At 43.7% G+C, this 24,646-nt stretch overlaps 3 protein-coding genes and 2 non-coding genes across 5 annotated transcripts; 4 read left to right on the top strand and 1 right to left on the bottom strand.

Moving 5' to 3' along the window:
- Positions 1-9,752: 9,752 nt before the first annotated feature.
- Positions 9,753-9,823, top strand: TRNAG-GCC (transfer RNA glycine (anticodon GCC)). The gene has a single exon. It is a non-coding gene; the product is annotated as a tRNA-Gly (tRNA).
- A 355-nt stretch (positions 9,824-10,178) lies between these two features.
- TRNAM-CAU (transfer RNA methionine (anticodon CAU)) lies at positions 10,179-10,250 on the top strand. Its single transcript has one exon. It is a non-coding gene; the product is annotated as a tRNA-Met (tRNA).
- A 655-nt stretch (positions 10,251-10,905) lies between these two features.
- On the bottom strand, positions 10,906-15,496 carry LOC112674392 (histone H2B type 1-C/E/F/G/I). Its single transcript, XM_049106004.1, has one exon. The coding sequence runs from the start codon at positions 15,445-15,447 to the stop codon at positions 15,067-15,069; it is 381 nt and encodes a 126-aa protein (XP_048961961.1). The 5' UTR covers positions 15,448-15,496; the 3' UTR covers positions 10,906-15,066.
- Positions 15,497-15,706: 210 nt separating this feature from the next.
- LOC112674386 (histone H2A type 1-B) lies at positions 15,707-16,507 on the top strand. The gene has a single exon (XM_025470860.3). The coding sequence runs from the start codon at positions 15,745-15,747 to the stop codon at positions 16,135-16,137; it is 393 nt and encodes a 130-aa protein (XP_025326645.1). The 5' UTR covers positions 15,707-15,744; the 3' UTR covers positions 16,138-16,507.
- A 738-nt stretch (positions 16,508-17,245) lies between these two features.
- LOC112674382 (histone H3.1) lies at positions 17,246-17,737 on the top strand. Its single transcript, XM_049105918.1, has one exon. It carries the CDS (start codon positions 17,301-17,303, stop codon positions 17,709-17,711), a length of 411 nt encoding a protein of 136 aa, XP_048961875.1. The 5' UTR covers positions 17,246-17,300; the 3' UTR covers positions 17,712-17,737.
- Positions 17,738-24,646: the final 6,909 nt, after the last annotated feature.

The following is a 24,646-nucleotide window of genomic DNA, read 5'->3' as shown; positions in this document are numbered from 1 at the left end:
TTCTCCCTCTGCCCGTGTCTCTGCCTCTCTCTCTCTGTGTCTCTCATGAATAAATAAATAAAATCTTAAAAAAACAGAATATGCACTTATCAATAATTTGTATGAACTTAAAGATGATAGGCTTCTTAGATTAAAAGTGACACCAAACTGAGAGAAATCATAATTGATAATAACTGATAATTCTATGGAAATCAGAAATAAAAATAAAAGAAGCCATAAATAAATGGATGAAATTGAACATAAATTAATGCAGAGGTATTTACTTCATATTATATACTACAGGATAGTGGGAACATGAGCAGCAATGAGATCTATAAAGTCACAAGTGGGAACATACCATCAATAAAGCATGCAATGATTGGCATCATTTCCCGGACTCCCCTTTGAAGGGATACATTATGAGACTAAGATACTTCTACGGAACCATGATGTGGAGGGCAAAAGCACTGACACCCCAAGAGGGCCACTTTGTCATATTGATTATTTTAAATAAAAGTTACTTAAGAGGCAGTCTGTGCAAGGACACTCTGACCCTCCTCTGTCCCCTGAAAGCAGAAAATGAATCTCCCAGAAAGTTAACCTCCCTGTATCAGGGCACATAGAGAGACAGCTTTCTGACCAGAGATGGGCCAAGAAGGCTGTATAAGCAATTCTTGTTACATCTCCCTAATTACTACCTGAGCCCAGATTCTGTTTAGAATTCCTCACTATTTGAGCTCCCAAAGTTAAGTTTTCTTTGTCCTGTCAAATCCTCACAGATTTATCGTCTCTTTGTCTAAAATGTATAAATGCTGCCTGCCTTGGTCATTTCTTCAGGGCCTCAATTTCATAATTGGGCCTCTAGGTGCACTTAATAAAATGTAGGTTTTTGATGTTGTTTTTTTTCCCTCTTGTGTGAATCTGTCTCCCATTGATTTAATTCTTGGTCCAGCTGGAAGACTTTCAGGGTAGAGATGACTTTTTACTTCTCTTGTTAGCTCTCTCCCAGAAAAGGACTTCAAACAGTGGATTTGCATATTCTTTACCTGCCATCCTTCCAGTAAGGAAGACACACTACTAAGAATCATCAACAAGCGGGGTATACTGTATACTGAATAAGCATGTATATTTGTGCTAATACAATATTTCTAATGTAAAGAGTGGGTATAAGTGTAAGATAGTAAATATGACAGTGTGATTATGTCTGTGTTTAACTTACACACAAATACACAAATTCAATTGTCTAATTACTATCTGTATGACTCTAGTGTTATTCACCTTTTAAAAACTATATCAAGGGGCACCTGGATGGCTCAGTCAGTTGAATGTCTGCCCTTCAGGTCATGTCATGATTTCCGGTCCTGGGATCCAGTCACACATGGGGCTCCCTGCTCAGAGGGTAGCCTCCTTCTCCCTCCCCCCTTTAAAATACATTTTATTTTATTTTTCTTAAGATTTTATTTATTTATTCATGACACACACACACACACACACACACACACACACACACGGAGGCGGGGGCAGGGAGGCAGAGACAGGCAGAGGGAGAAGCCGGCTTTGTGCAGGGAGCCCGATGTGGGACTTGATCCTAAGACTGGATCCTGGGACTCTAGGATCACACCCTGAGCTGGAGGCAGATACTCAACCAGTGAGCCACCCAGGCTTCCTCTGAAATAAATTTTAAAAAGCTCACAGGTGCTTACCAACAGCACCATCCAGGCACCGTGGTGTGAGATTCTTGAGGCTGTTTATTGGTCAGGAGATAAGTCTTGGTGTTCTGTACATCATGTACTTATGGGAAATGAGTCTCTAGGGGCTTATGTTCCCTTCCTCTAAAGATGTTTGTAGGAGAGTCTCCATTTCATATCCTCCAGTTCCATTTTAGATAGAAATCCTTTCACAGGGACAAGACTTTGAATGTCACCACTGGCCAAGAAAGGTCTTGGGAATTTTGAGGACAAAGATGCATATTCCCTGACCTCTGAGATTTTCATTTCCACTTCCCTGTCCATCAGCTTCCCTCCTTAGATGAGCCTCCTTCACATTTGTGAATGCACTGTCTTCGACCTTGAGCCCATGTCTCTCTCTCCTAGAGAAGCTTCCTACTTAACATCCAAGAGGTGGCAAACATTTCCTCCACATTTTTACAACAGACCTGATTCTCACTGGATTGTCCCTGTAAGAGTGTCAGCGTCACCGTCCCCACGCTCAGCCTTGCTCTATGGCCTCTAGTTTCTGAAGTCTCACCAGAACGGGGAGACTTGCAAGGAGGTTTGCAGCCACTTCCTAGATCCACAGGAGGCAAGAATTGTCCTTTAAAGTCATACCCTCTCTGTACCTTGAAGAGCAGAATGATCAATCTCTAGAAACATTGATCAGTGGAGAAGGCACAAACTTAAATCTGCATAACAACCATATGCTTGTTTACATTGCCTGAAAATTTCCCAGGACTGCCTCCCCTCTGGGTCCCAAACATGGATCATGTCTTTAGCTGGAGACGTATTTAAAGGCAGTGACTTGAGACCAGGTTCTCCTGGGTCTCTCCCAAGTATACAGGAGGTATCCATGTTAGTATGCTTGTTTATTTTTCTCCTGTTAATCTACCTTTATTACAGTGGTGTCTCAGCCAAGAACCTAGAAGGGTAGAAGCTATGAAAATTAATAAAAGGAAATATCTTCAATGGAGTCAGAAGGCCAGGTGAGGGAGCTCTCATGCTCAGCGCTGTCAGTTGCAGATGCAATAGAAAGACATAGACCTTGAGGGTGGATGCTGCTTTACCGCGCTCCACCCCTAAGAGCCCAATGAGACACTATCATAATTCAGCCAATGAAAAGCCAGGACACTTTGAAATCTGTTTGCTCCAATGGACTTTTAGTTTAGCACAGCTTTTCCCAGTTCCCCTGATCCTCTAAGAAAGTGTGTTCATCTCCTTTGCCTATGGCTTTGACTGTCCCAGATTGCAAGTCTCTGGCTATGGCTCAGTGAATCTATTTTCGCTGGTAAAATAACTGGCAGTTATATTTTTAAGCTTAACAGGGGGAAATGATTTTTCCTATCCTGCATATAGCACAGCAGTGAGGCCGTGGTGAAGTGAATAAGGGAGAGAGGCATGGGAGACAGATTAGAGGTTGAGGTATGGAGAGGATCAGAATGTGCCAGCCAACATATGCCATATTAGCATATAGATTATTTTCAGCTGAAGGCAATTAAGACTCAAAAGAGGCAGAAAGAAACCTTCTTGGAGCCTCCTTATGTGACAGAAAGCAGAAAATTCTGAGAAATGATGACTGCCAGAAATCCCTTCTCTGGAGAATGTTTATAGATATGAGGCAGATGGAAAGTTGGCACCAAGGTGAGTCTGTACAAACAAACCTTACTAACATAAGCCTTCTCTTATATTAATTTCCTTACATATTTCCTTCCCTCAATTCATGCTCCCAGAAGCTAAACCCCTTTGTCCTTTGTCAGGTCATTTCTCCACAATTTTTCACTCTTTGGTAAAATAGAATATCAGCTTCCAAGTCTAACGGCTTCCTTGAATTTTTTATTTCTTTCCCGTGGAGTACCCATACACATAAAGTTGAAAATAAAATCAGTATGCTTTTTCTCCCATTAATGTCTTTCATCAGTTTAGTTGACACGTCCCAGCAACTGAATTTAAGAGAGTAGAGGAAAAGTTTCCTCCCCTACAGGAAGGATGGGTCACTGTAGGATTTGTTTTTTATGATGGGTAAGACAATTTGAATAGAGGAGGGACAATAATACCAACAGGGCAGAAGGAGAGCATTAGCAGCATTTGTAATAATCGAGGTAAGAGATGCTAGTTGCATGGACCAGGTTGTAATGATAGAGGAGGTGGTGAGCAGTGGTGAAATTCTGGGTATTGTTAAATGATAAAAATTCAGCGGAATAAATATGAAGATCTAATTAGCTTCATCAGATAAGTCGTGAATTGGGCAGCATCCCATCTAGCAGGTAGAGCTCCACTGAGCTAAATTAAAGAAAGGTTTTTCAAAAGTAAAAATGAAGTATTAGGACTTCATCAAGATAAAAAAAACTTATGCACAGCAAAGGAAACAATCAACAAAACTAACAGATAACCTGTGGAGTGGGAGAAGATATTTGCAAAGGACATATCTGATAAAGGGTTAGCATCCAAAATGTATAAAGAACTTACAAAACTGAACCCCCCCAAAACAAATAAGTTTTTAAGTTTTTGTTCTTAACCCAGTTAAGAAATGGGTAGAAGACATGAATTGACACTTTTCCTAAGAAGACAGCCCAATGGCTAACAGACACATGAAAAGATCCTCAACATCACTGATTATTGGGGAAATGCAAATCAAAACTGCAATGAGATAGCAATTCACAGCAGTCAGAATGGCTAAAATTAACCACACAAGAAACAACAGGTATCGATGAGGATGCAGAGAAAGGGGAACCCTCTTGCACTGTTGGTAGGTATGTAAACTGGTGCAGCCACTCTGGAAAACAGTATGAAGGTTCTCAAAAACTTAAAAATAGAGCTACTCTATGACCCAGCAATTGCACTACCAGGTACCCAAAGGATAGAAAAATACTGATTCAAAGGGATACATGCACCCCGATGTCTATAGCAGCATTATCAGCAATAGCCAAACTACAGAGAACACCCAAATGTCATTGACACCCAAATGTCATTGACTGATGAATGGAAAAAGAAGATGTGGTTTATATGCACAATGGAATATTACTCAGCCATCAAAAAGAAAGAAATCTTGCCATTTGCAATGACGTGGATGGAATTAGAGTGTATTATGCTCAGCGAAATAAGTCAGAGAAAGACAAAGACCATATGATTTCACTAATATGTGGAATTTAAGTAAGAAAACAGATGAACAGGGATGCCTGGGTGGGTCAGAGTTTGAGCATCTGTTCTCGGCTCAAGGTGTGATCCTGGGGTCCTGGGATCGAGTTCCACATTGGGCTTCCCGCGGGGAGCCTGCTTCTCCCTCTGCCTGTGTCTCTGCCTCTCTCTCTCTCTGTGTCTCTCATGAATAAATAAATAAAATCTTAAAAAAAAAAAAAGAAAACAGATGAACATATGGGAAGGGGGAGATGAAGAGAGGGAAACATGTCATAAGAGACTCTTAGCAATAGATAACAAACTGAGGGGTGATGGAGGGAGGTGGGTGTGGGATGGTCTAAGTGGGTGATGGGCATTAAGGAGGCAACTGTTGTGATGAGCATAATTGTATGTAAGTGATGAATCACTAAATTCTAGTGATTCTCCAGAATTCTCCAGAAACCAATATCACACTGTATGTTAACTAAACTTTAAATTAAAAGAAAACTAAAGAAAGGTTTATAAAGGTGGAGAGAGGCCATTAAAGGAATTTATTAGCAAGTAATGCATTGTTTAGGCAAGGGCGCCCTCCTAAGGGGAGTGGAAGAGAATCTATCAGTAAATCCCTGGTATTGACCAGGTAATCCCATGTTAACTGGTCAAAGGTTATGTTCCTGGAGAGTAAAATTGCAATTAGATTAGGTATTACGTCTTGGTTTCCAGACTTGGGCCTTTAGCCTCAGTGATGGCATTTGGGGCCTGTGGTGGTTGTTTTTTAAACAGTCAAATTGGCTTTATTAAGTGATTCATGGATTGGGCAGCATCCTGCCGGCCAAGTCGATGGGAGTTCTGGGGAGGTGTACAAAATGGGAGGCTTCTACAGGAACGAGGGTGGGCTAGGTAAGTTATTAAGCAAAAGAAAATATTGTTTCAGGCAAGTTCCTTAAGGGGAAAAGCAGAGAGTTCTATCCTGAAAATTACTTTATTTTGCTTTGGGGTCAGGAATGGAGCAGTCCCAGGCCCCAGAATACCTCACTGGTGCTGACCAGAAAGTTCCTGATTGATTGGGTGAGAATGCATTTCTGGGGGAGGTCAAAACTGCAGTTGGGTTCGGTATTAAGTCCAGGTTTGGTGACTTGGCCTAAAGGCCACCATTTGGGGCCCGTGGTTTTCTTTTTAATAATGTATTTTGAAATAAGAGCTGGCACCGTCTACTGATAGATTAGACATGCCTGTAAGAGAGAGGAGTCAGAACTAATTCTGGTTTCCAGATATTCTTTCCTCGAGTCTGTGGGAATGATGTGAAGGAGAGCAGAACATGCCACTCCAAAATTCACCACTTTGACACATTTTTTTTTTTCGAAATTAAAGATACTTGAGAAACAACCAGTGCAAGGATAGTCTGACCCTGCTTGTCTCCCTGAAAACAGGACTTAAGTCTCCCATGTGCAAGGTACCCTCCCTGTACCAGAAAGTAGAATATAAAATTATCACTAGAAATAGGGAATTTAGGGCTGTTAAAAAGAAAACCGCAGTTGAGGGATAGTAGAATAATCCATACCAAATCAACTGATTTTTGTGTTTTTTTTTTTTTTTTTTTTTTTTTTTTGAGAAAAAGCAGACCCAGAAACTAAAAACAGAGCAGAAGTCAACGTTTTGTAAAGGCAATTTACATTTAGAAGAGAAATCTCCATTTGCATGGGTGACTCCCTCTTTATACTGGGAAGAGAGTGATAACTCCAAATTACTAGCAATTCTATCAAGGAAGAAGGCACCAGACTTAAATCTGTGTAACAACTTCACTGTGCCTTGCCTGGTAACTTCCTACAACTGCCTCTTTCCCACTCTCACCCAACATCTTTAGCTGAAGATGGTATTTAAATGGGTGGCTTGGGCCATTCTGGGGGGCTTTTCTAAGTACGGGTCTCTCCTATGTATTCAGCAGGTGTACTTGTCATTAAACTTGCCCGTTTTTTCTTGTTCATCTCTTTTGTATGGGGAGAGGGGTGTCTTCAGCCAAGAGCAATGAAGAATAGGAGAAAAGTTGTTTTCCTCCCCTACAGAGTCTTTATCAATAGGGATAGAGAGAAAAATCAAATTGAGAATAACAAAGTATGTTTGCTATGTTTGTCTTGTCAGTTCTTCACAGATTTATTGTTTCTTTGTCTGAAAGGTACAAAGCTGTCTGCTTTGCTCAGTTCTTTGAGTCTCATGTTTTTATGGGGCTCCTGTACTAGGAGGTTAAACTTGTTTTTCTCGTGTGAATCTGTCAATTGGATTATTAGGCCAGCCAAAGAACTGATGAAGGAGGAAGGGACATGTATCCACATCTACGGCTGCAGTCCTGGCTCCTGCCTAGTAGGAGAAAAAATTGCTATCTCTCAGTTTTTCAGTAGAAGTTCTTGCTTTCAAGGAGACTAGGTCAACATGGGTATGTGCCCATTTAGACCCAAGACCATATAGCCGGGGGCGGGGGGGGGAGGGGGGAGGAACTGTACTTGAGTAGCTGACTCCTGGCTTTCTGAAACAATCCCAGCAAGCAGGGCATGGCAGGGCCCATGTGTGATTCTTTTAAGTCTGGCACCACCTGAGCATTTGCTACAAATGTCAATTCTTGTGCCCACCAGCAATCTACTGAATTGGCATCTCTAGAGTGAGTGGCCCAGCCATCTGTGTCTAATAAGCCCTCCGGGTGATTCCCACGCATGCTGAAGTTTGAGAGCCACTGGCTTAAACTAATTGGGAGATCCTGAGATTGGACCTATTGTCAGTTCGAAGAGGCAAAAGTAGAGTGATGAGGAGTCAGCCAATACTGTGCCCTGCAAGGGTGTACTACAATACCATGCTGGAGAATGCAAATACATCCATCTACTCAACTGATAAATACTGAGCATCTAGTTGTTGCCTCTATGATTTCAGAAGTTAGAGATGTAGCAGTAAGTAAGCTAAACATGCCAAATCTCTGTTTGGAGCATCTCATCTGGTAAGTGTCAGAAGATTGAAAAAAAAAAAAAAAAGAAGAATGGTGTGTCACAAGGAACGCAATGTGTGAGAAAAAACACAAAGCCAGAAAGAGGGGTAGAACGTGTGTGTTTTTCTAGGGTGTTGCTGTGTTATGTAGAGTATTCTGGAAAGGCCTCAGTGATAAAGATGATGTATAGTTTCCCCTGAAAGACACGCCTAAGGAGGGCAGAGACTGAGGAGAGGAGAGACTGGATAACTATTTGAGGGGAGAGCTCGGTGGTCATAAGGAAGAGACGCTAAACATGCATTTTGGGCTTGTGCTTGGAGGCTTCTGAGGAATTCCATAATTCTTCATGGTTGGAACACAGTGAAGAAGCTGGAGTAGGAACAGATGAGGGGTGCATGTGTGTGCATGTGTGTGTGTGTGTGTGTGTGTGTGTGTATAACAGACACATAGGGCCTTACGCATGATTTAAGGAATTCAGGTTTATCTATACCTAGTTACACATTCTCTCTTCATCTCCTTGCCCCCAACCTAAGCTGAAAGCTGGTTGGGGGCAGGGAGAGGCTGTGGTTCCTGAGAGGGGAGCTGTCTGACTGAATGAATGTATGGTCCAGTATGGTCCTTAAGAAGGAACCCCTTCCACGTAAAAGAGGGAGTGCCCCCTGGGGCTCATCCTAAGCCCAATATGGGAAATCAATTGCAAATACATGTGGGCACGTGCAGGCTTCTAGGGAGGATGTGGGGGTCTTTCAGCACATTCTCACAGATCTGTGAGCCCACATGTGAAGGACCCCATTCCCACCCTAAGGAAAGATGGCCAGAAGCAGGAGACTTTGGGCTTTGAACAAGGGTGAGATTTTAAAGGTGTGTGTAACTTGGGAGTCTGGCCCTGTGTTTGCACTCAAAGTTGGCAAAATCTCCCTGAAAAAAAAAAAAAAAAAAAAAAGACAGAAGGGCAGCTCCGGTGGTTCAGCGGTTTAGCGCCGCCTTCAGCCCACGGTGTGATCCTGGAGACCTGGGGTCCAGTCCCGAGTCCCACGTCGGGCTCCCTGCATGGAGCCTGCTTCTCCCTCTGCCTGTGTCTCTGCCTCCCCCCGTTTTCTGTATCTCTCATTAATAAACAAGTTAAAAAAATCTTTAAAAAGAAAAAGGTTGTAGAAAAATCTGTGCTTCAAAGGGAAATTTTGGAATACCCTTCTGCATCATCCGGTTCTGATCCAAGGACTCTGCAAACTGTAGAACCAAACGATAGAAAATAATTCGTGTCTATAGACATGCAAATTAATTGCGTCTCCTGATTGGACATCTCCTTCCTCCCCAGCCCGCTGCCCCCAGCGGAAAAGCCAGTTTTACCCCTATTTACACATTCACGTCAATAATCGTGATCAATATCACATCAATATTCCTTTGATTTCTCCTTTGACCTGGTAGTAGCATCTCCTCCGTTCTTTCATTGAGGAGCCGAAAAGCGGTTCATTTTTTTTTTAATTTTTTTTAATTTTTTTTAATTTTTTAATTTTTTTATTTTTAGCGGTTCATTTTTATAGTCGTACGAGAGTTGTGATTGTACCTGTTTTGTTGTTTTTATGCTTTTGAAAATTACCCTCCATTAAGAGGTCTGTGTGTGCTCGCTTTGACTGGAAGGAGTCTAGCGTCACCTGCATAACCATAGCAACTGAAGCGTGCCTAATCCCCAGCCTTGCTGTTCTAGAGGCGGCCAGCAGAGGGCGGTACCGGGCCCCTCCCTGCGCGGTCCCCAAGGGTCAGACCGCGCTGGAGTCACCGCGTGCCCAGGGGTCGCCGCCGAGCGCCCGAGGGTTCCCACCGCATCTCCCCCGGCCCGCCTGCCTACGTCGCGGAATTTGCAACGCAGGTGAGCTTTTCCTGAAAGGAGGGGAAGAAGGGGCAGGTGTGTTAGGATCCGTGAGCAACAGCAGGTGACAGCACTTCCAGCAGTGGCGCTGCCCGCCTGCCAGGAGGCATTGGTGGTTCAGTGGTAGAATTCTCGCCTGCCACGCGGGAGGCCCGGGTTCGATTCCCGGCCAATGCACAGGCCTTTCGAGTTTTCTTTTCTTGCAGTCCTTTCAAATTATTTCGGAATTGCTCCCGTGGAGTAGTAGGATACCTCCCTCGTCCAGTGTCTGAGCTTTCATATCCATTGTGGGACTTTAAGACGAGACGCGGAGGAGCTTCCACTTAAGTCAGTGGGTCAGGCTGGCGACTGCTCTTTCCCGACAGGAACATCGAATTTTCTGCTTTCAGAGTATGTGCCCTGGATTCATTCTCTCGTTGGGAATATGGGTAAAACCAAACTATAGACTTTGCGGGGGAAAAAAAATTAGGATAAAGGTGGCAACTAGAGGAAATAAAATAAAGGGACTGCTTAAAACGGACTCCGTCAGTGGAGCAGAGTGGCGCAGCGGGAGCGTGCTGGGCCCATAACCCAGAGGTCGATGGATCGAAACCATCCTCTGCTAAGCTGGCTGTAGTTTTGTTTTGATTTTCAACGCTCCCCCCTCCCCCCCCCCATTGGATGCATTTAGAACAAATCCTGTCTCTGCGTTTCTAACTAAGGTTCTGCAACTTTTGGACGAAATTCATGTACCAACCAGGAATTTCTAACTAAGTAATGTCAGGTTCCCCATGTGGAGAGCAGAGGATTCATTTTAACCCATCAGTGGAAAGGTCACCATCTCTACCTACTACCGTATTGTGAACCAGACGTAAGTTTCGAGTTCAAAAATCACCGTATAGGGCTAGTCTCAGCTTTAGAGATTCAGTTAAGGGCAGTTTGGAGTATTTAAAATAGCAACTTCCCCAGCAATCTCCCCCACCTCCCCATCCCGGCTCTGTTTTCCTTCTTAGCACTTAGCCCTACCTGCTGTATGGTATATTTTATAGTATATATTTTCTCTCCCCTGAAATGTAAATTCACAAGAACAGAGTTTTTGGTTTTTTTGTCTGTTTTGCCACTGTGGTTGTTGTAGTATCTAGAATACTACCTGGCACATCTTAAGTACTGGTGATTTTGTAAGTATGTTAAAAGTTGCAATTTCTAATACAGCAAACACCAGTATTTGAGTTTTCTCCACCTTATTTTACCTTTTAAAAAATTATGGAAGAATACAAAAATAACCACACACGATTATTTAATATTATGGCATATTCACTAGAAATCTCTATATTTAAAATAAAAAAAAGCCCACAAAAACTGAACCACTCTTTTTACCCATAGTCCCAAACCTAGTATCTTTCTCAGGGCAAGCCTGCAAGAATTTGCTGTGCTTCTCTCCCATTCTTGTTGTTGAATGAATGATTTTTATTTTTGAAGAGTGGCAGTAGCAGCTGGATAGTAGATCTCGAGTCTCCTGATTCCTCAAAGTATTCATCTTCAATTGTAGTCCTCACTTGGCAGCTTTGAATTAAAGTCCTATATCAATGCTGACTATTGAGATTTCCAAAGCACAGGATTTCACAGAGGCCTGGAAGTTCCTTGCATGAAGCTATATTCCTCTTGCAGAGCTCAAATCTGATGAGCTTTGGAGGAGGACAAGGAGACGGAGGCCAGCTCATTCTTCCCCACCTTCCTTTCCACACTCGTCACCTGGAATCATCTGCACTTTATTGATATCTACCACTTACATTCTATCTCTATCAAGCTATAAAATAGCCTAATGATTTAAGCGCAAGCAAAGATGCACTGCTCTGCAGATGAGGTAATGTGGAAGCGACCACATGGCACCAATGACTGGCGCCCTGGTATGCTTTCCTTCACTTCCAAGTAGCTAGTAATTTATTCTGACAACTCATACCTCTCTTAGTAATAATCCCCCTTTTCCTTCTCCATGTCAACATTTCATTCTCAGGCCTGCTTCTATCGGTGGGTACCAACTAGTGGAATGCCAGCACCAAGGCTTGAAAACCCAGACCTTTTTTAGTGCAGGTGAGGGAAATCCCCTTTGCAGCTGCAGAGGAATAGATCCTATAGGGCTTCATAAAATGGACCTGGCCACGGATATTTCTGGTGAAGAATTTTCAAAGACATCGACTTCAGATTGCTATGACCTCTGAAAGTCACATTTAAATTCTAGGTCTGCACATGATTGCCTTTCTCTTTTTTATTTATTTTTTAATTTTCCTTTTTTAATTTAAATTTTTAGTCAATAACATACGGTGCAGTATTGGTTTCTGGTGTCTTTCTCTAAAAATAGTCATAAGATGCTAACTAACTGGAATCTTCTTTTTTCCTTCAAGACTTTTACATTATGATATTTCTTTGTTCAATCTGAAGACAATATGGTTCTTAACTCTTCTATATGCATGAAGGTAAAGTAAAACAAAATAAAATCAGTGATTCACTACATAGTTGATTTAAACAGCATGTGAGTCTGTATCTCATTTAAATAGACAGTAGAAAACAAGGAGCTAAAAAGAGAAAGAAAGAAGCTGGGTCCAGGGAACAAGGTGGGCCATTTGCAGAAGGGAGTCCTGCTGAGAGAAGGGGTGGAGCTGTTTAAGATTCTTGTGGCCTCTACGGTCTCCTTCCTTTCACAAGACAGGAGAGATGGAGAGCACTAAAAGAAAACAGAGAAAATGTTGAGACTGATGGAAGAAAAGTAGGTAGAGGAGAATGTATCCCAGTAAGATAAATCTCCCATTAGAGGTACATGGGTTTATTTACCCAGGTAGCTATTAAATCCATAGTAAATACCTCCAAATACCCCTTTCCACTTTTATTTCACTGCTAGTAGTAGCTTGAAGAAATGGTAATTTTTCTTTTAGTTTACTTCTTTTTCCATTTACTTAAATAGGACAAAATAGCTGGGGGTGCCTGCTGTGTGCAAGACCTGGTGCTCTGCCCCAAGCAGATGAACAGATTCTTTTCAGTGGAAGATTTAGGAAGCTGGGGAGATCTGGGCATGTGCTCTGGGCTTTGGTGGCAGAAGTACACGGGACAGCTTGTCAGGGACATAGAAATCTTCATTAATGCCCAGAGATCTCCAATTGCGAACTTAAGGGTTTGATGAAGAATGCAGATATTTCTTTTAGTCTGTCTGCACCACGTCATACATTTTTTATTAGCTGCTGCCTATATTGAAAATTTAGAACATTCCATACTAAAGTGCATATCTTCTCAAAAAATTTAAAGAGTTGCTGTCCAGGGTTTGCAGCAGGGCAATGATGAGGTGAAACCCCTCACATGGCCTCATTTGCTTCAGGTATCTGACATTCCAACTGGTCCCTTTCATGGGGCAGATGCTAGCTGGCAGTTTTTTCAACATCCTCGTGCAACGGTTGTTCTTACAGCAGCATTAAGAGAACAGAAATATGCTATTAAAACAAGGAAAATGAAATTTGGTGCCAAAAGCCTATGTTGCTTCAATTAAAAATTGCAAAGAGCACCTTTTTTTGTGGACAAGGCCTGGTTTCTAGCATCCAGCCAGTTTCGCTCTTATGGGGTGGGCCCTTGTGAATATTTGACTTTAAATCTCTGGTTAGGTGGACAGCACGACTGTCTTTAGCTGCAGCTTGAGCTAAAGGGAAGTATTTTATGAAAGATAATTTGGAATAGAAGGCTGAGAGTAAAATGACCTTATGTGCTGTTATGGATTGAATTGTGTTCGCTCAAAATTCATAGTTGAGCCCTAACCCCAGTGTGACATGGCCTTTAAGAGGTAATTAAAGTTAGATGAAATCATAAGGAGGATCCTAATCCAATAGCACTAATGTTCTTAGAAGAGACTCCAGAGGTGTGCAAACACCGAAATGGGCCACATGAGGACACAGGTGCAAGCCAAGAAGGGGAGCCAACCCTGCTCACACCTGGATCTTGGACTTGTAGCCCCCAGAACCACGAGGAAATGAGTATTTATTTATTTATTTATTTATTTATGATTGTATTTATTTATTCATGAGAGACACAGAGAGAGGCAGAGAGAGGCAGAGACACAGGCAGAGGGAGAAGCAGGCTCCATGCAGGGAGCCCGACGTGGGACTCGATCCTGGGTTTCCGGGATCATGCCCTGGACTGAAGGCGGCGCTAAACCGCTAAATTACCCGGGCTGTCCGTGTAGGTTATTTAAACCAGCCAAGTAAATGGTATTTTGTTGTGGCAACACCAGAAAGCTAATGCAAGCATTTTGATCGGATGTTTGGATTTGGTTAGGCAGTAAAAGTGTCAAAGGAGGGCTAAGACAAACATTTGGAAACAAAGACTACCTGCAAAGAGAGCAAGAGTAAAACTTGGGGGAAGCACGCATATTTAAAAGGACAGAGGGAACTGCAAAATGACCAAGGTTACCAAGTTTATACTGACCTGTTCATGATGGAAAAAGTACAATTTAGTTACATGTAATCATATTCGTAAATGCTGAGGTGTCTTCAAAGGGCAGCTCAGCAAAATCAGGGGTATGAGTTCCATCAGGTGTTTTGGTTTACAGGAAACATTAAAACATTTATTACTTTCAGGACCAGAAATTGAGAGTGCATAACCCTCTTTATACCTCATTTCTTAAAAATTGTAGGGAGTATTTTGATTTTTCTTTGGCAGCTTTGACCAGATGGCAATAATCACCATGACTTTTGCTCTCCTCTTGGGCTTTCTCGCTGTCGTGTGCACGAGTGACTGTTGGAGAAACTCAGTTAAATCCAGTGGTTAAAGAGAGACAGAACTAGTGACTGTACCTACCTACAGCTCACGGCTGTCCCCAGGACTTTGAACTTCTGAGGAGAGCCATTTAGGCAGGTTCATTGGAACCTGGAGACAATCTTCGACCGCTGCCTCCGCCTCTTGCCGCACGATGGCAGAAGAGGACAACGAATCCTAACGCACCACTCTGGGTTTCTCAAGGATGGAAGAGGAAAGAAAAAAAATCAACCCCGGAAAAAGCAAAGACAAGAGGGGAGGAGTAGGATGCCGAGGACTTCAGGAACACGATTAAGTTAGGGAACTGCCCTCCATGGAGCAGGGTTGCTTACCGGAGGGATCTGCCGCCAATCCTCCAGGCTCAGTATCCGGGGATTCCTTGATGAAGCGTAATCAAAGGCGAAATTTCTATTGCGGCAGAGCACAAAACTGAAACCCTCTTCCCAAAGAGCGTCAAAGAACCCGTACTAAATTTGCATTGATAGTGAGCCTAAATAAACGCTTACCCAATGTTTTACCAGCGATCTCCTCTCTCTCAACCTAGCCCCAAACAGTTACACTGCAGGCGAAATGCACCAGCTGCTTTCTCTGCGAGTGTAGATGGCTCTGAAAAGAGCCTTTGGGTTGGATGGTGCCTCGGAGCGCGCTCACTTGGAGCTGGTGTACTTGGTGACGGCCTTGGTGCCCTCGGACACGGCGTGCTTGGCCAGCTCCCCGGGCAGCAGCAGGCGCACGGCCGTCTGGATCTCCCTGGACGTGATGGTCGAGCGCTTGTTGTAATGCGCCAGGCGCGACGCCTCGCCCGCGATGCGCTCGAAGATGTCGTTGACGAACGAGTTCATGATGCCCATGGCCTTGGACGAGATGCCCGTGTCGGGGTGCACCTGCTTCAGCACCTTGTACACGTACACCGAGTAGCTCTCCTTGCGGCTGCGCTTGCGCTTCTTGCCGTCCTTCTTCTGCGCCTTGGTCACCGCCTTCTTGGAGCCCTTCTTCGGGGCCGGCGCGGACTTGGCGGGCTCGGGCATGGTGACCGGCAGGAAAGCAAAGTGAACCAGGGCAACGCACCTCTTCAATTATAATGACTTATGCAAAGGAGACGGGGAGGGTCGCTGGCGATTGGAGATTACCTTGGGTGACATCACGTCACAGTTTGACCCAATCAAGATAGTCACTCTACGGAGTTGCGTTTCCATTGGTCTAAATTGAAATGAAATGTTAGCCAATCTTATAACAACCTTTTCGCGCCCAGGAGAAGCTATAAAAAGTGCATTTCTGGACGTGGGGCTCTAGCCACCCTTAACAAACGCTATTAGTAACTCACTATGTCGGGACGCGGGAAGCAGGGCGGCAAGGCTCGCGCCAAGGCCAAGACGCGCTCGTCGCGCGCCGGGCTCCAGTTCCCGGTGGGCCGCGTCCACCGCCTGCTCCGCAAGGGCAACTACTCGGAGCGGGTCGGGGCGGGCGCGCCGGTGTACCTGGCGGCCGTGCTGGAGTACCTGACGGCCGAGATCCTGGAGCTGGCGGGCAACGCGGCCCGCGACAACAAGAAGACGCGCATCATCCCGCGCCACCTGCAGCTGGCCATCCGCAACGACGAGGAGCTCAACAAGCTGCTGGGCCGCGTGACCATCGCGCAGGGCGGCGTCCTGCCCAACATCCAGGCCGTGCTGCTGCCCAAGAAGACCGAGAGCCACCACAAGGCCAAGGGCAAGTAAGGTTTCGAGGGCAACAATTCAAACCAAAGGCTCTTTTCAGAGCCACCCACTACTTCTGAGGAAGAACCTGAACACTTTTGAAACTTTAACCACCGATAACCTAAGTGTTAGGGACAATACCTAGTCTCCCTTTTGACTTGGCCATTTCTGGTAAAAGTCCTTCCAACTCCGTTTGTTCAACTATAGAGCCATGAAACCACGTTTACTGTAATCTATTTGATAGCATCAAAGTAAGTTAATAATTTCTAACACCTATCAACCTCTCACCACAGTAGGCAGGGCAAAGGAAAGATTTGGTGCTCCAGGCGGCTTCCACACCAGTCTTAAAACTTGTTCAAAAACAACAACAAAAAGTAATAAAACGCTTTTGTTCTAGGTCTCCATACCACCACTAAAAGTAGGTCTTGGGACCCCTGGGTGGCTCAGAGGTTGAGCATCTGCCTTCAGCTCAGGGCGTGATCCCCGAATTCAGAATGGAGGCCTGCATCAGGCTCCTTGCGAGGAGAATGTTTCTCCCTCTGCCTATGTCTCTGCTACTCTGTCTCATAAATAAATACCTAAAATCTTTAAAATAAATAAAAGTTGGTCTTAATAATGCTCTCATGAAACTGAACTTTTTATTTATTATTTATGATAGTCACAGAGAGAGAGAGGCAGAGACACAGGCAGAGGGAGAAGCAGGCTCCATGCACCGGGAGCCCGATGTGGGATTCGATTCCGGGTCTCAGGATCGCGCCCTGGGCCAAAGGCAGGCTCTAAACCGCTGCGCCACCCAGGGACCCCAATTTTATCCCATATTATACCCAAAGGGGGAAAGGCTGAAATTAAAATGCATTTTTTTTAAGGACAATTTTGGCGCTGACTTCCAAAATTCCAGGTCCGATTCCCTTTCACTGGCGAAATCTTAACGTTTTGGTTGAGAACAGTAGACAGGGTGGAGGAAAGTAGTTTTTTTCCTATAAAAATAGGGAATATGACTAAAATCATTAGTATGGAAAACAAAGCCGTTTGGGAGACCATAGGACTCCAATGAGGATTGGATTAAGAACCAATCAGGTTACTTCCTCGACAGTTGTGACCAATCAGGAGGGGATTGTCCGTATAAAGTCTGGTCCCGGCAGCAACTCTCCAGTTGCCGGGTTTCGCAGTACAAGCACCAGCCCATGGCTCGCACGAAGCAGACGGCGCGCAAGTCGACGGGCGGCAAGGCCCCGCGCAAGCAGCTGGCCACCAAGGCGGCCCGCAAGAGCGCGCCGGCCACCGGCGGCGTCAAGAAGCCGCACCGCTACCGGCCCGGCACGGTGGCCCTGCGCGAGATCCGGCGCTACCAGAAGTCCACGGAGCTGCTGATCCGCAAGCTGCCGTTCCAGCGCCTGGTGCGCGAGATCGCGCAGGACTTCAAGACCGACCTGCGCTTCCAGAGCTCGGCCGTCATGGCGCTGCAGGAGGCGTGCGAGGCCTACCTGGTGGGGCTCTTCGAGGACACCAACCTCTGCGCCATCCACGCCAAGCGCGTCACCATCATGCCCAAGGACATCCAGCTGGCGCGCCGCATCCGCGGGGAGAGGGCGTAAACGGTCTTTCCAAAGCTTGTCCCTCCCAAAGGCTCTTTTCAGAGCCACTTTCATTTTCACCGAGAGCGGCTGTTGTACTCCTGGGCTGGGTGTTCCTTGAAGTGCGAACCTAGTGAAAGGTCCTGCGAGCGCCACCGGAGCGCTGTAACCTGGTCTTCAGCAACCACCGCATCCTGTTTCCTGTATGTAGAACTTGTCATTTGGGAAGGCCACGCCTTGTCTATATACGTTAACTACTATGGAAGCAGTTGCCGAATAGCTAGTTTTTAACGGCTATAGTCTGCAGACTCTCCCCCCCCCCCTCCCCCGGCCTTGATCCCTTGGGTAGTCCAAACGTAAAGTGTTTCGCAGCAAAGGGACTTAACCACCTTCTCACCAAATAAGAGGAGATTCAGCATAAACACTGGTACCTTCCGCCCCCACATCTGATACAGTCAGGCTGGGAGCAGAGTTGTCCTTCCCTTCTGGCATATAACCACAGCATGGCAGAAGGGCACGTTGCAGGTTCTATTCTAGTTCTACTTGTTCCATAGAGAAAATGCTTTGAGTTGTCCAGGTTCCCAAGAGGTGTGGAGTGCCTCTAAGCTGAACTCCGGCAGTGCTGGTATCCTGTCTAGGATCTAGCAGGTGTGCAGGCCTCACATTTTCTTATTGACACTCAATTTCTTTTATACAACTCCAAAAATTTGCCTGCAGTCATAGCTCTCTTTACCAATAAAATGAGCTAGTGTTAAGACCATTTCTTATGAGAATTGACTTTCTCATTGTTTAGCATTAACATCTGGTAACTATAGGATAAGGCTCTGAAATGTTCATTTTCCTTCACACCCATTCTAAACTACAATACTGTAAAATCGGTGAATTGGCCCTCACTCTGGGTCTTATTTGCCAGCTTCCAGGAGCCTGGTAATATAGAGTATGCATGAGGAGCAAACTGCAGGCAGCATGATTTCAATACCTGGTTGCTCAAGACTGGACTCCCAACAACCTGACAATAGTGACTTCCCTGGAGTACAACCACAGAGACCATTTGGGTGGTAATAACCCTTCTCTACTCGAGCTTTCCTGTAAACATTGTCCCTTAGAGGACAACATATTTCTATGAAATACTCAGAAGTGTTCCCTTCAAATCACGTGTGAACCTAAGTCTAAAAGTCATAAATTTTGCCCCACTGGGACACCTGGGTGGCTCAGTGGTTGTGTCTGCCTTTGGCTCAGGGTGTGGTCCCGGGGTCTGGAAGGAGTCCCACATCGTGCTCCTGCAAAGAGCCTGCTTTTCCCTCTGCCTGTGCCTCTGCCTCTCTGTCTCTCATGAATAAATAAAATCTTTAAAAAAATAATAAATTTTTGCCCCACTTTCTCTCCCCATATAATATACATGTCCTAAGGCCAAGATTTTTCTCGTTGTGTTTACTCTTGTATCCCTAAAACAGTAAAGTTTGACTTAACAGCAGGTGCTCATTAAATTCTAGTTGAGTGAATGTGTTGCTGATTAACTGTCTTTTAGACACAAGACAGTTCCCTGTCAGCCATAGGTAGTCACTGAGTGCTTACCACTATGTGCATTATACCTTTCATCCTAGATGTACATCATCACCACTATTTATCATGCCCATGGTGAGCAGATAAAATACAACAACAATTATATAAAGCTTTACAGTTTCCAAAATATCTTTACTTACCTTTTGTATGTGAAATTGACAACAGCGGGGTTTAAACAGGGCCTATCACCGCTCCCTCACTAGCTCTAGAAAAGCTTATCTTCTCCCAAAGTATCCAATAATAGGGGACAAAGTTGGTCAATTTGTTTAGGATTCTTTCAATAAACCCTAAGATGGAAGATCTGGATAAGCATCCAATGGCTGCAGGAAAATAAAGGGGAATTACTGTGGGGGTGGGTGTTGAGGGGGAGCTAGGGGCAGAAAAACCTGTTTTCCTTTAAGTGAAAAGACCAGGGCAGAAGCTAGGTTGTTATGTTTCCCGGCTCCTCAGAAAGGGCATCTACTGGAATTGGGAGTCTGTACATCAGTGAAGATATATCCTATTTGAAGGCTAAGTTTGGACAGAGAAAAGGTGGTTTTAGGACATGTTCAAAAATTCTTTGATATTCTTACTTTCAAAAAATGGAGCCAATTCTTCTCCTCTGGAGTTGGGGCTGGACTTAGGTACGGGCTTCTAAGGAACAGGACAAAGCAAATGGCATAAAGTCAAAGTGATAGAGAGCTGTTTTGGAGGCTAGGTCACAGAGGGTGGTGTTTCCTCCTTGTTTTCTCTCCCTCTCTCTCTCAGGCCACTTGCTCTGGTGGCTTCTGGCTGACTTGTTGGGAGGATACTCAGGCACCCCTGTGGAGAGACCCACATGATCCCAAACCAACAGTCCTTTTCCAACAGTCTGTGAAGAACTACCAGTACCTATGGGAGTGAACCATGTCCAGCCCCAGCCAATCCTCAGGTGACCATGGTCCCTGCAGTCACCTTGACTCTTGATAGACCGTGAACCAGATCACCCACCTAAGCCATTCTCTGTTTTCCAAACTTCCGAAGCTGTGTGAAATAACAAATTTGTTGTTTTAAGCTGCTAAGTTGCTTTTTGGGGGGAGGGGGCAGTAATTCATTATACAACAATGAATAACAGCAATAGAAGGAAAAAAAAGAGGAATAGTAAAGAGTCACCCAATGGACTCCATTAGTCTAGATGGGATGACCACATCCCACAGCTCTTTCCCTCACCATTAGGGCGTCTGAACTCACAGGAACTTCCTTTGGCCTTGTCCCATTAGCGGCAAGGTTTTCTTCTGTTGCTATCCAGACAGGCTGGAGACCAGCTTTGTGGTGCTGATTTAGAGAGGCTGATATCTTTGGTTGCTCAGGTAGGGCTGCTTTGAAGGGGTGCACCTGGTATGCACCTCTAGCTAAAGACTCCACTCAGTTACCCGACCGCCCCCACTTCCCCTTGAGGTACCATTTCTAATGGTCAGTTATACTAGTCACCAGTTGAGATTTGGGAAATGATCCAATTTGATCAGTCACACATTAGCAAGTCATGTCATTTCTGCTAATGGCCAGTCTTATTTCCTGGAAGATTTCTCTTAGTTTCTGCCTCACCAGGTAAAGTTTTCTATACCTGTCTTTCAATTCTGGACAGTACTTGGAGCACAGGAATGATTTTTGTTTAGGAGGCAGGGAAGATATTGAAAAAATTAGATGAGAACAGATGCTTCTACAACTGCTCACTCCCCAGTTGCTCCAAAGGATAGAAGCCCTGAGAGGATATCAAATAGAAGAGCAAGAAAAGTTCCCAAGAATTCATCAGAAATGGAGCTTAGGGGGTGAGTACACTCTGCAGTGGGACATGCTGTCAAAAGATTCCCACAGACATGGTTCTCATTGTGAAAGAGGTCTTAAATATAAAAAATGAATTTTTAAATATCTCTTTGCCAATAATAAGGTTTCTTATCTGGACAAGATTAGAAATGGTGTACTTCCATAGATGGAAACTGGTAGAACGTGCGTTTAAAATTTTTCTCCTGAAAACAGCATTTATAGGAATGATAGTTCTGTGTAAGAAAATATGCCTTTAGTGTATTAATTTATTGCCTATCCTGAAAGAAAGAAAAATCTGGTTTTCAGTGGAGATAATTGAATGGCTGGCAATTATATGAAGAATTTTTAAACTTCACTTGGTAATCAGATAAATGCAAATTAAAATAATGAAATACTGGGTAACACCTCTCAGATTGGTAAAAATCAGAAAGCTGGATATAATCATGTGTTGCTCTGGAAGTGGAGAAACATATTTTCATGTGGCGGTTTGTTTACTCTGGTTTTACACAAGACATTTTGAAGAACTGTTTAATTTACTTAGTAAAATTGAGTGTGCCCAGTTCTATGTCCCAAGGAAATTCTCCTACAAACCCATAAGAGGACATATCAAGAATATTCATCAAGGTGCTATTTGTGAAAGAAAAAGGTAGAGACAAATTAAGGGCATGAATAAGTAAAATGTAGTGGATGAATTCTAAGAAATACTTTCTTCTAAGATCAATCAAGAGACAAGTAAATGGCAAAAACAAGAGCTGAACCAAAGGTTCAACCTTGCTATTATCATTCAGTTCATACTTGGACACTTGTGCCAGGATCTCCAACAGATTTTCCAGCTTTACTTACAAATAGCTCGAATAACCACCAAAACCAAAGGCACCAAATCTGAGTACTTTTTAAGCATGATTTACAGAACACTAGTGTCTTGGTCTGTTTGGGTTGCTATAACAGAATGCCACAGACTGGGTGGCTTATAAACAACATATATTCTCATCGTTCTGGAGGCTTCAAGTCCATGATCAAGGCTTTGTCAAATTTAGTGTCTGGTGAGAAGTCACTTCCTGGTTCATAGATGGCCATCTCACTGTGTTCTCACACAATGGATCACTGGGGTCTCTTTCAGGAGAGCCCCACACTTATGACCCATTCAGGAGGGCCCCCACACTTATGACCTAAGCACCTCTCAGTATTCCCACTTCCCATTACCATCACATTAGAGGTCAGGTTCAACATACGAATTTTGCATGAACACAAACATTCAGTCTATAGCAACCAGTTCACTTTCAAAAAGTAGAAGCTTAGGAACTGTGTCTTAGCCTCTACCCCTTGTTTTAAAGCCAGGAGGGCTAGGGGATCCCTACATAAGAAGCCCTCACCCCTCACCTCACCTCGATTCTTATGTTCTCAATAACAACCCTGGAGATATTATAAGGTGAGATGAATGAAAGTTTCTGGCAAAATTGTTTGGTGCATTTACATGCATGAAAACCAGCTAAATGAAGGCAAGTTTAGAAAACAATGTAAAGATCATCACTGATTACATGAGAGTAAGAAATTACAGAAACAAGGTAGGGTATTAGGTAAAACAAGAAATGCCAGGCATGAAATCTCTTGTATACTGGAGAATACATTCGAGTTGGGAGTTTCAGAAGAAAGCACAGGTTTCCTGTGATAAAAGAGTTTCGAAAATTACTTTTCAAGCCATGAGCAGACAAGACTATGGCTTGGTGACCCTAGAAAAGAGGGTGGGGGAAGAGGAAGAGGCAAGGGAGGACATTGGATCCTGCATCTTGTAGACTTCTTCAGTTGGTCTTAATGGCACATGGAGACATGAGAAGCTGAAGGGAGCTGTATGGATGAGAGCAGGGATGATAGTTCCTCATAGTTGGGGCAAGGAAAGAGGGAAACTCTATACTACCACATCTTGTATTTAAGATTCTGAGTTGGTAAAAGGCTAATATATGTGGAAGGGTAAGATAGTATAGAGTGGAAGAAAAGATTTGAGAGTATAAGTTCACAGAGTGGAAAAAAATCCAAAAAGCTAGTGGTGTTTTGGATTACTGTATAGGTGACTGTGTTTGTATGTGAATGTGAATGCATTTTGGGGACAGGAGAGATGGGAATCAGAAGGGATACTAATTATTAGAAGGTAAACTAATTTTGAATGAAGAACAATAAAAAAGTAAAAAAATATGTTAAACAACCTACTGGCCAACTCCAAAGCCTTAACCAAAACAAACAACACAAAATCAGGGTTCCACGAAATGAATATGTGGCAAATTAAATTGAAAATATAACGATATTGAAAAGGATAGAGGCCTACATTTGTAATTAAGACCATTAAATTTTGTCAGCCACAGAGGTGTGGATCAGTAAGCAACTTTCAGAACCAGAACACTGGAAAGGCAAGTACACCTCACTTATTCACCTGATTAAAGGGGAAGGGAATTTCACGAACTTTAAAACAGTCAACGTTTTTCTTGGAAAATATCTCATAATGTGAGAGGGAAAAAAACCTCTCTGTATTTATCCCAATTATTCACCAAGAAATTATTGGACAGCTCAAGTCAATCAGCCTAATTGTATGCTGAGAAAGACCAATAACAACAAAAAGAATTTTAATAGTTTTATTAATTAATTTAATGTAAATGAAAGGAAAAATCTAAACCCTTTTTAAGCTAAAAAAAAAAAAAAATCTACAGGCAGTGCTTGTTCCCTCCATGCAACTGGGAGAAGAGAATGAAGAAAGTATCTATTTAACAGAGAAGTACCCCTTTGAGAAACAGATGTGAATGTAAATATTTTCAGGGCAGAGCACTGGCAAATGCAATGAAATCAAATTACAGATCTTTCAGAGCATGCTATCTTCACCGGATGAAGTTGCAAGGGAAAGATTGCAATTGTCCTACCAGCAGATAGAGATTTTGTCTTCAAGTTTAGCGTTTAGATTCCATTTTCAAACAGCAATAGAAAAAAGAAAAAATGATGAGCAGGATGAGCTCAGTGAAAAATGGATTAACTCATAGAACATGGACACCTAATTTTTCAATTTACGGTAATTACGGAGTTTACAATATACTTGGTAGCCGATGCCTATAATAAAATTAGGTATTTGTTCAAGGACTAAATAATCACACACCTTTGAAATAGACCGTATAAACCTAGCAGTAGTTGGAAGACAAGCCAGCACCAGAGGGAGGTCATTCCAAACAGCTAGAGTCATGGAAACCAACCAACACTCTGGTCTTCCCAAGTTGTCTGTTTTCTTTTTTTCCTGGAGTCAAGTCGTTCCTAGTTTCTTCATTCTGTGTTTTATTTGTAAATTAAAGGCAGAGTTTCTGGGTGCGATCCCCCAGTTGAACAAAGGACTGAGGGTGCGGGGAGGAAGGAGCTCTGAAAGGCCTGATGGGCCTCTGCTCGGCTATCCAAGGAAACCTATAGGGGTGGGGTAAAAGGTGACCTTCCTTCTCAAACAGCTTTAGAAACCTGGGGTTTCTAACCCTGATGAGATTGGTCAGAGCTTCCCAAAATATGTGGCAGGGGGATAGGGGAAAGGGAAAGAAGGCAGAATGAGTGAAAAATAGAGAAGCTACCTGAAGACAGGTAAGGTTCGC

Source organism: Canis lupus, chromosome 35, assembly GCF_003254725.2.
Source record: "Canis lupus dingo isolate Sandy chromosome 35, ASM325472v2, whole genome shotgun sequence".
NCBI classification, from domain to species: domain Eukaryota; kingdom Metazoa; phylum Chordata; class Mammalia; order Carnivora; family Canidae; genus Canis; species Canis lupus.
The sequence above is the reverse complement of the archived record's forward strand: the minus strand, read 5'-3'. Positions and strand labels throughout refer to the sequence as shown.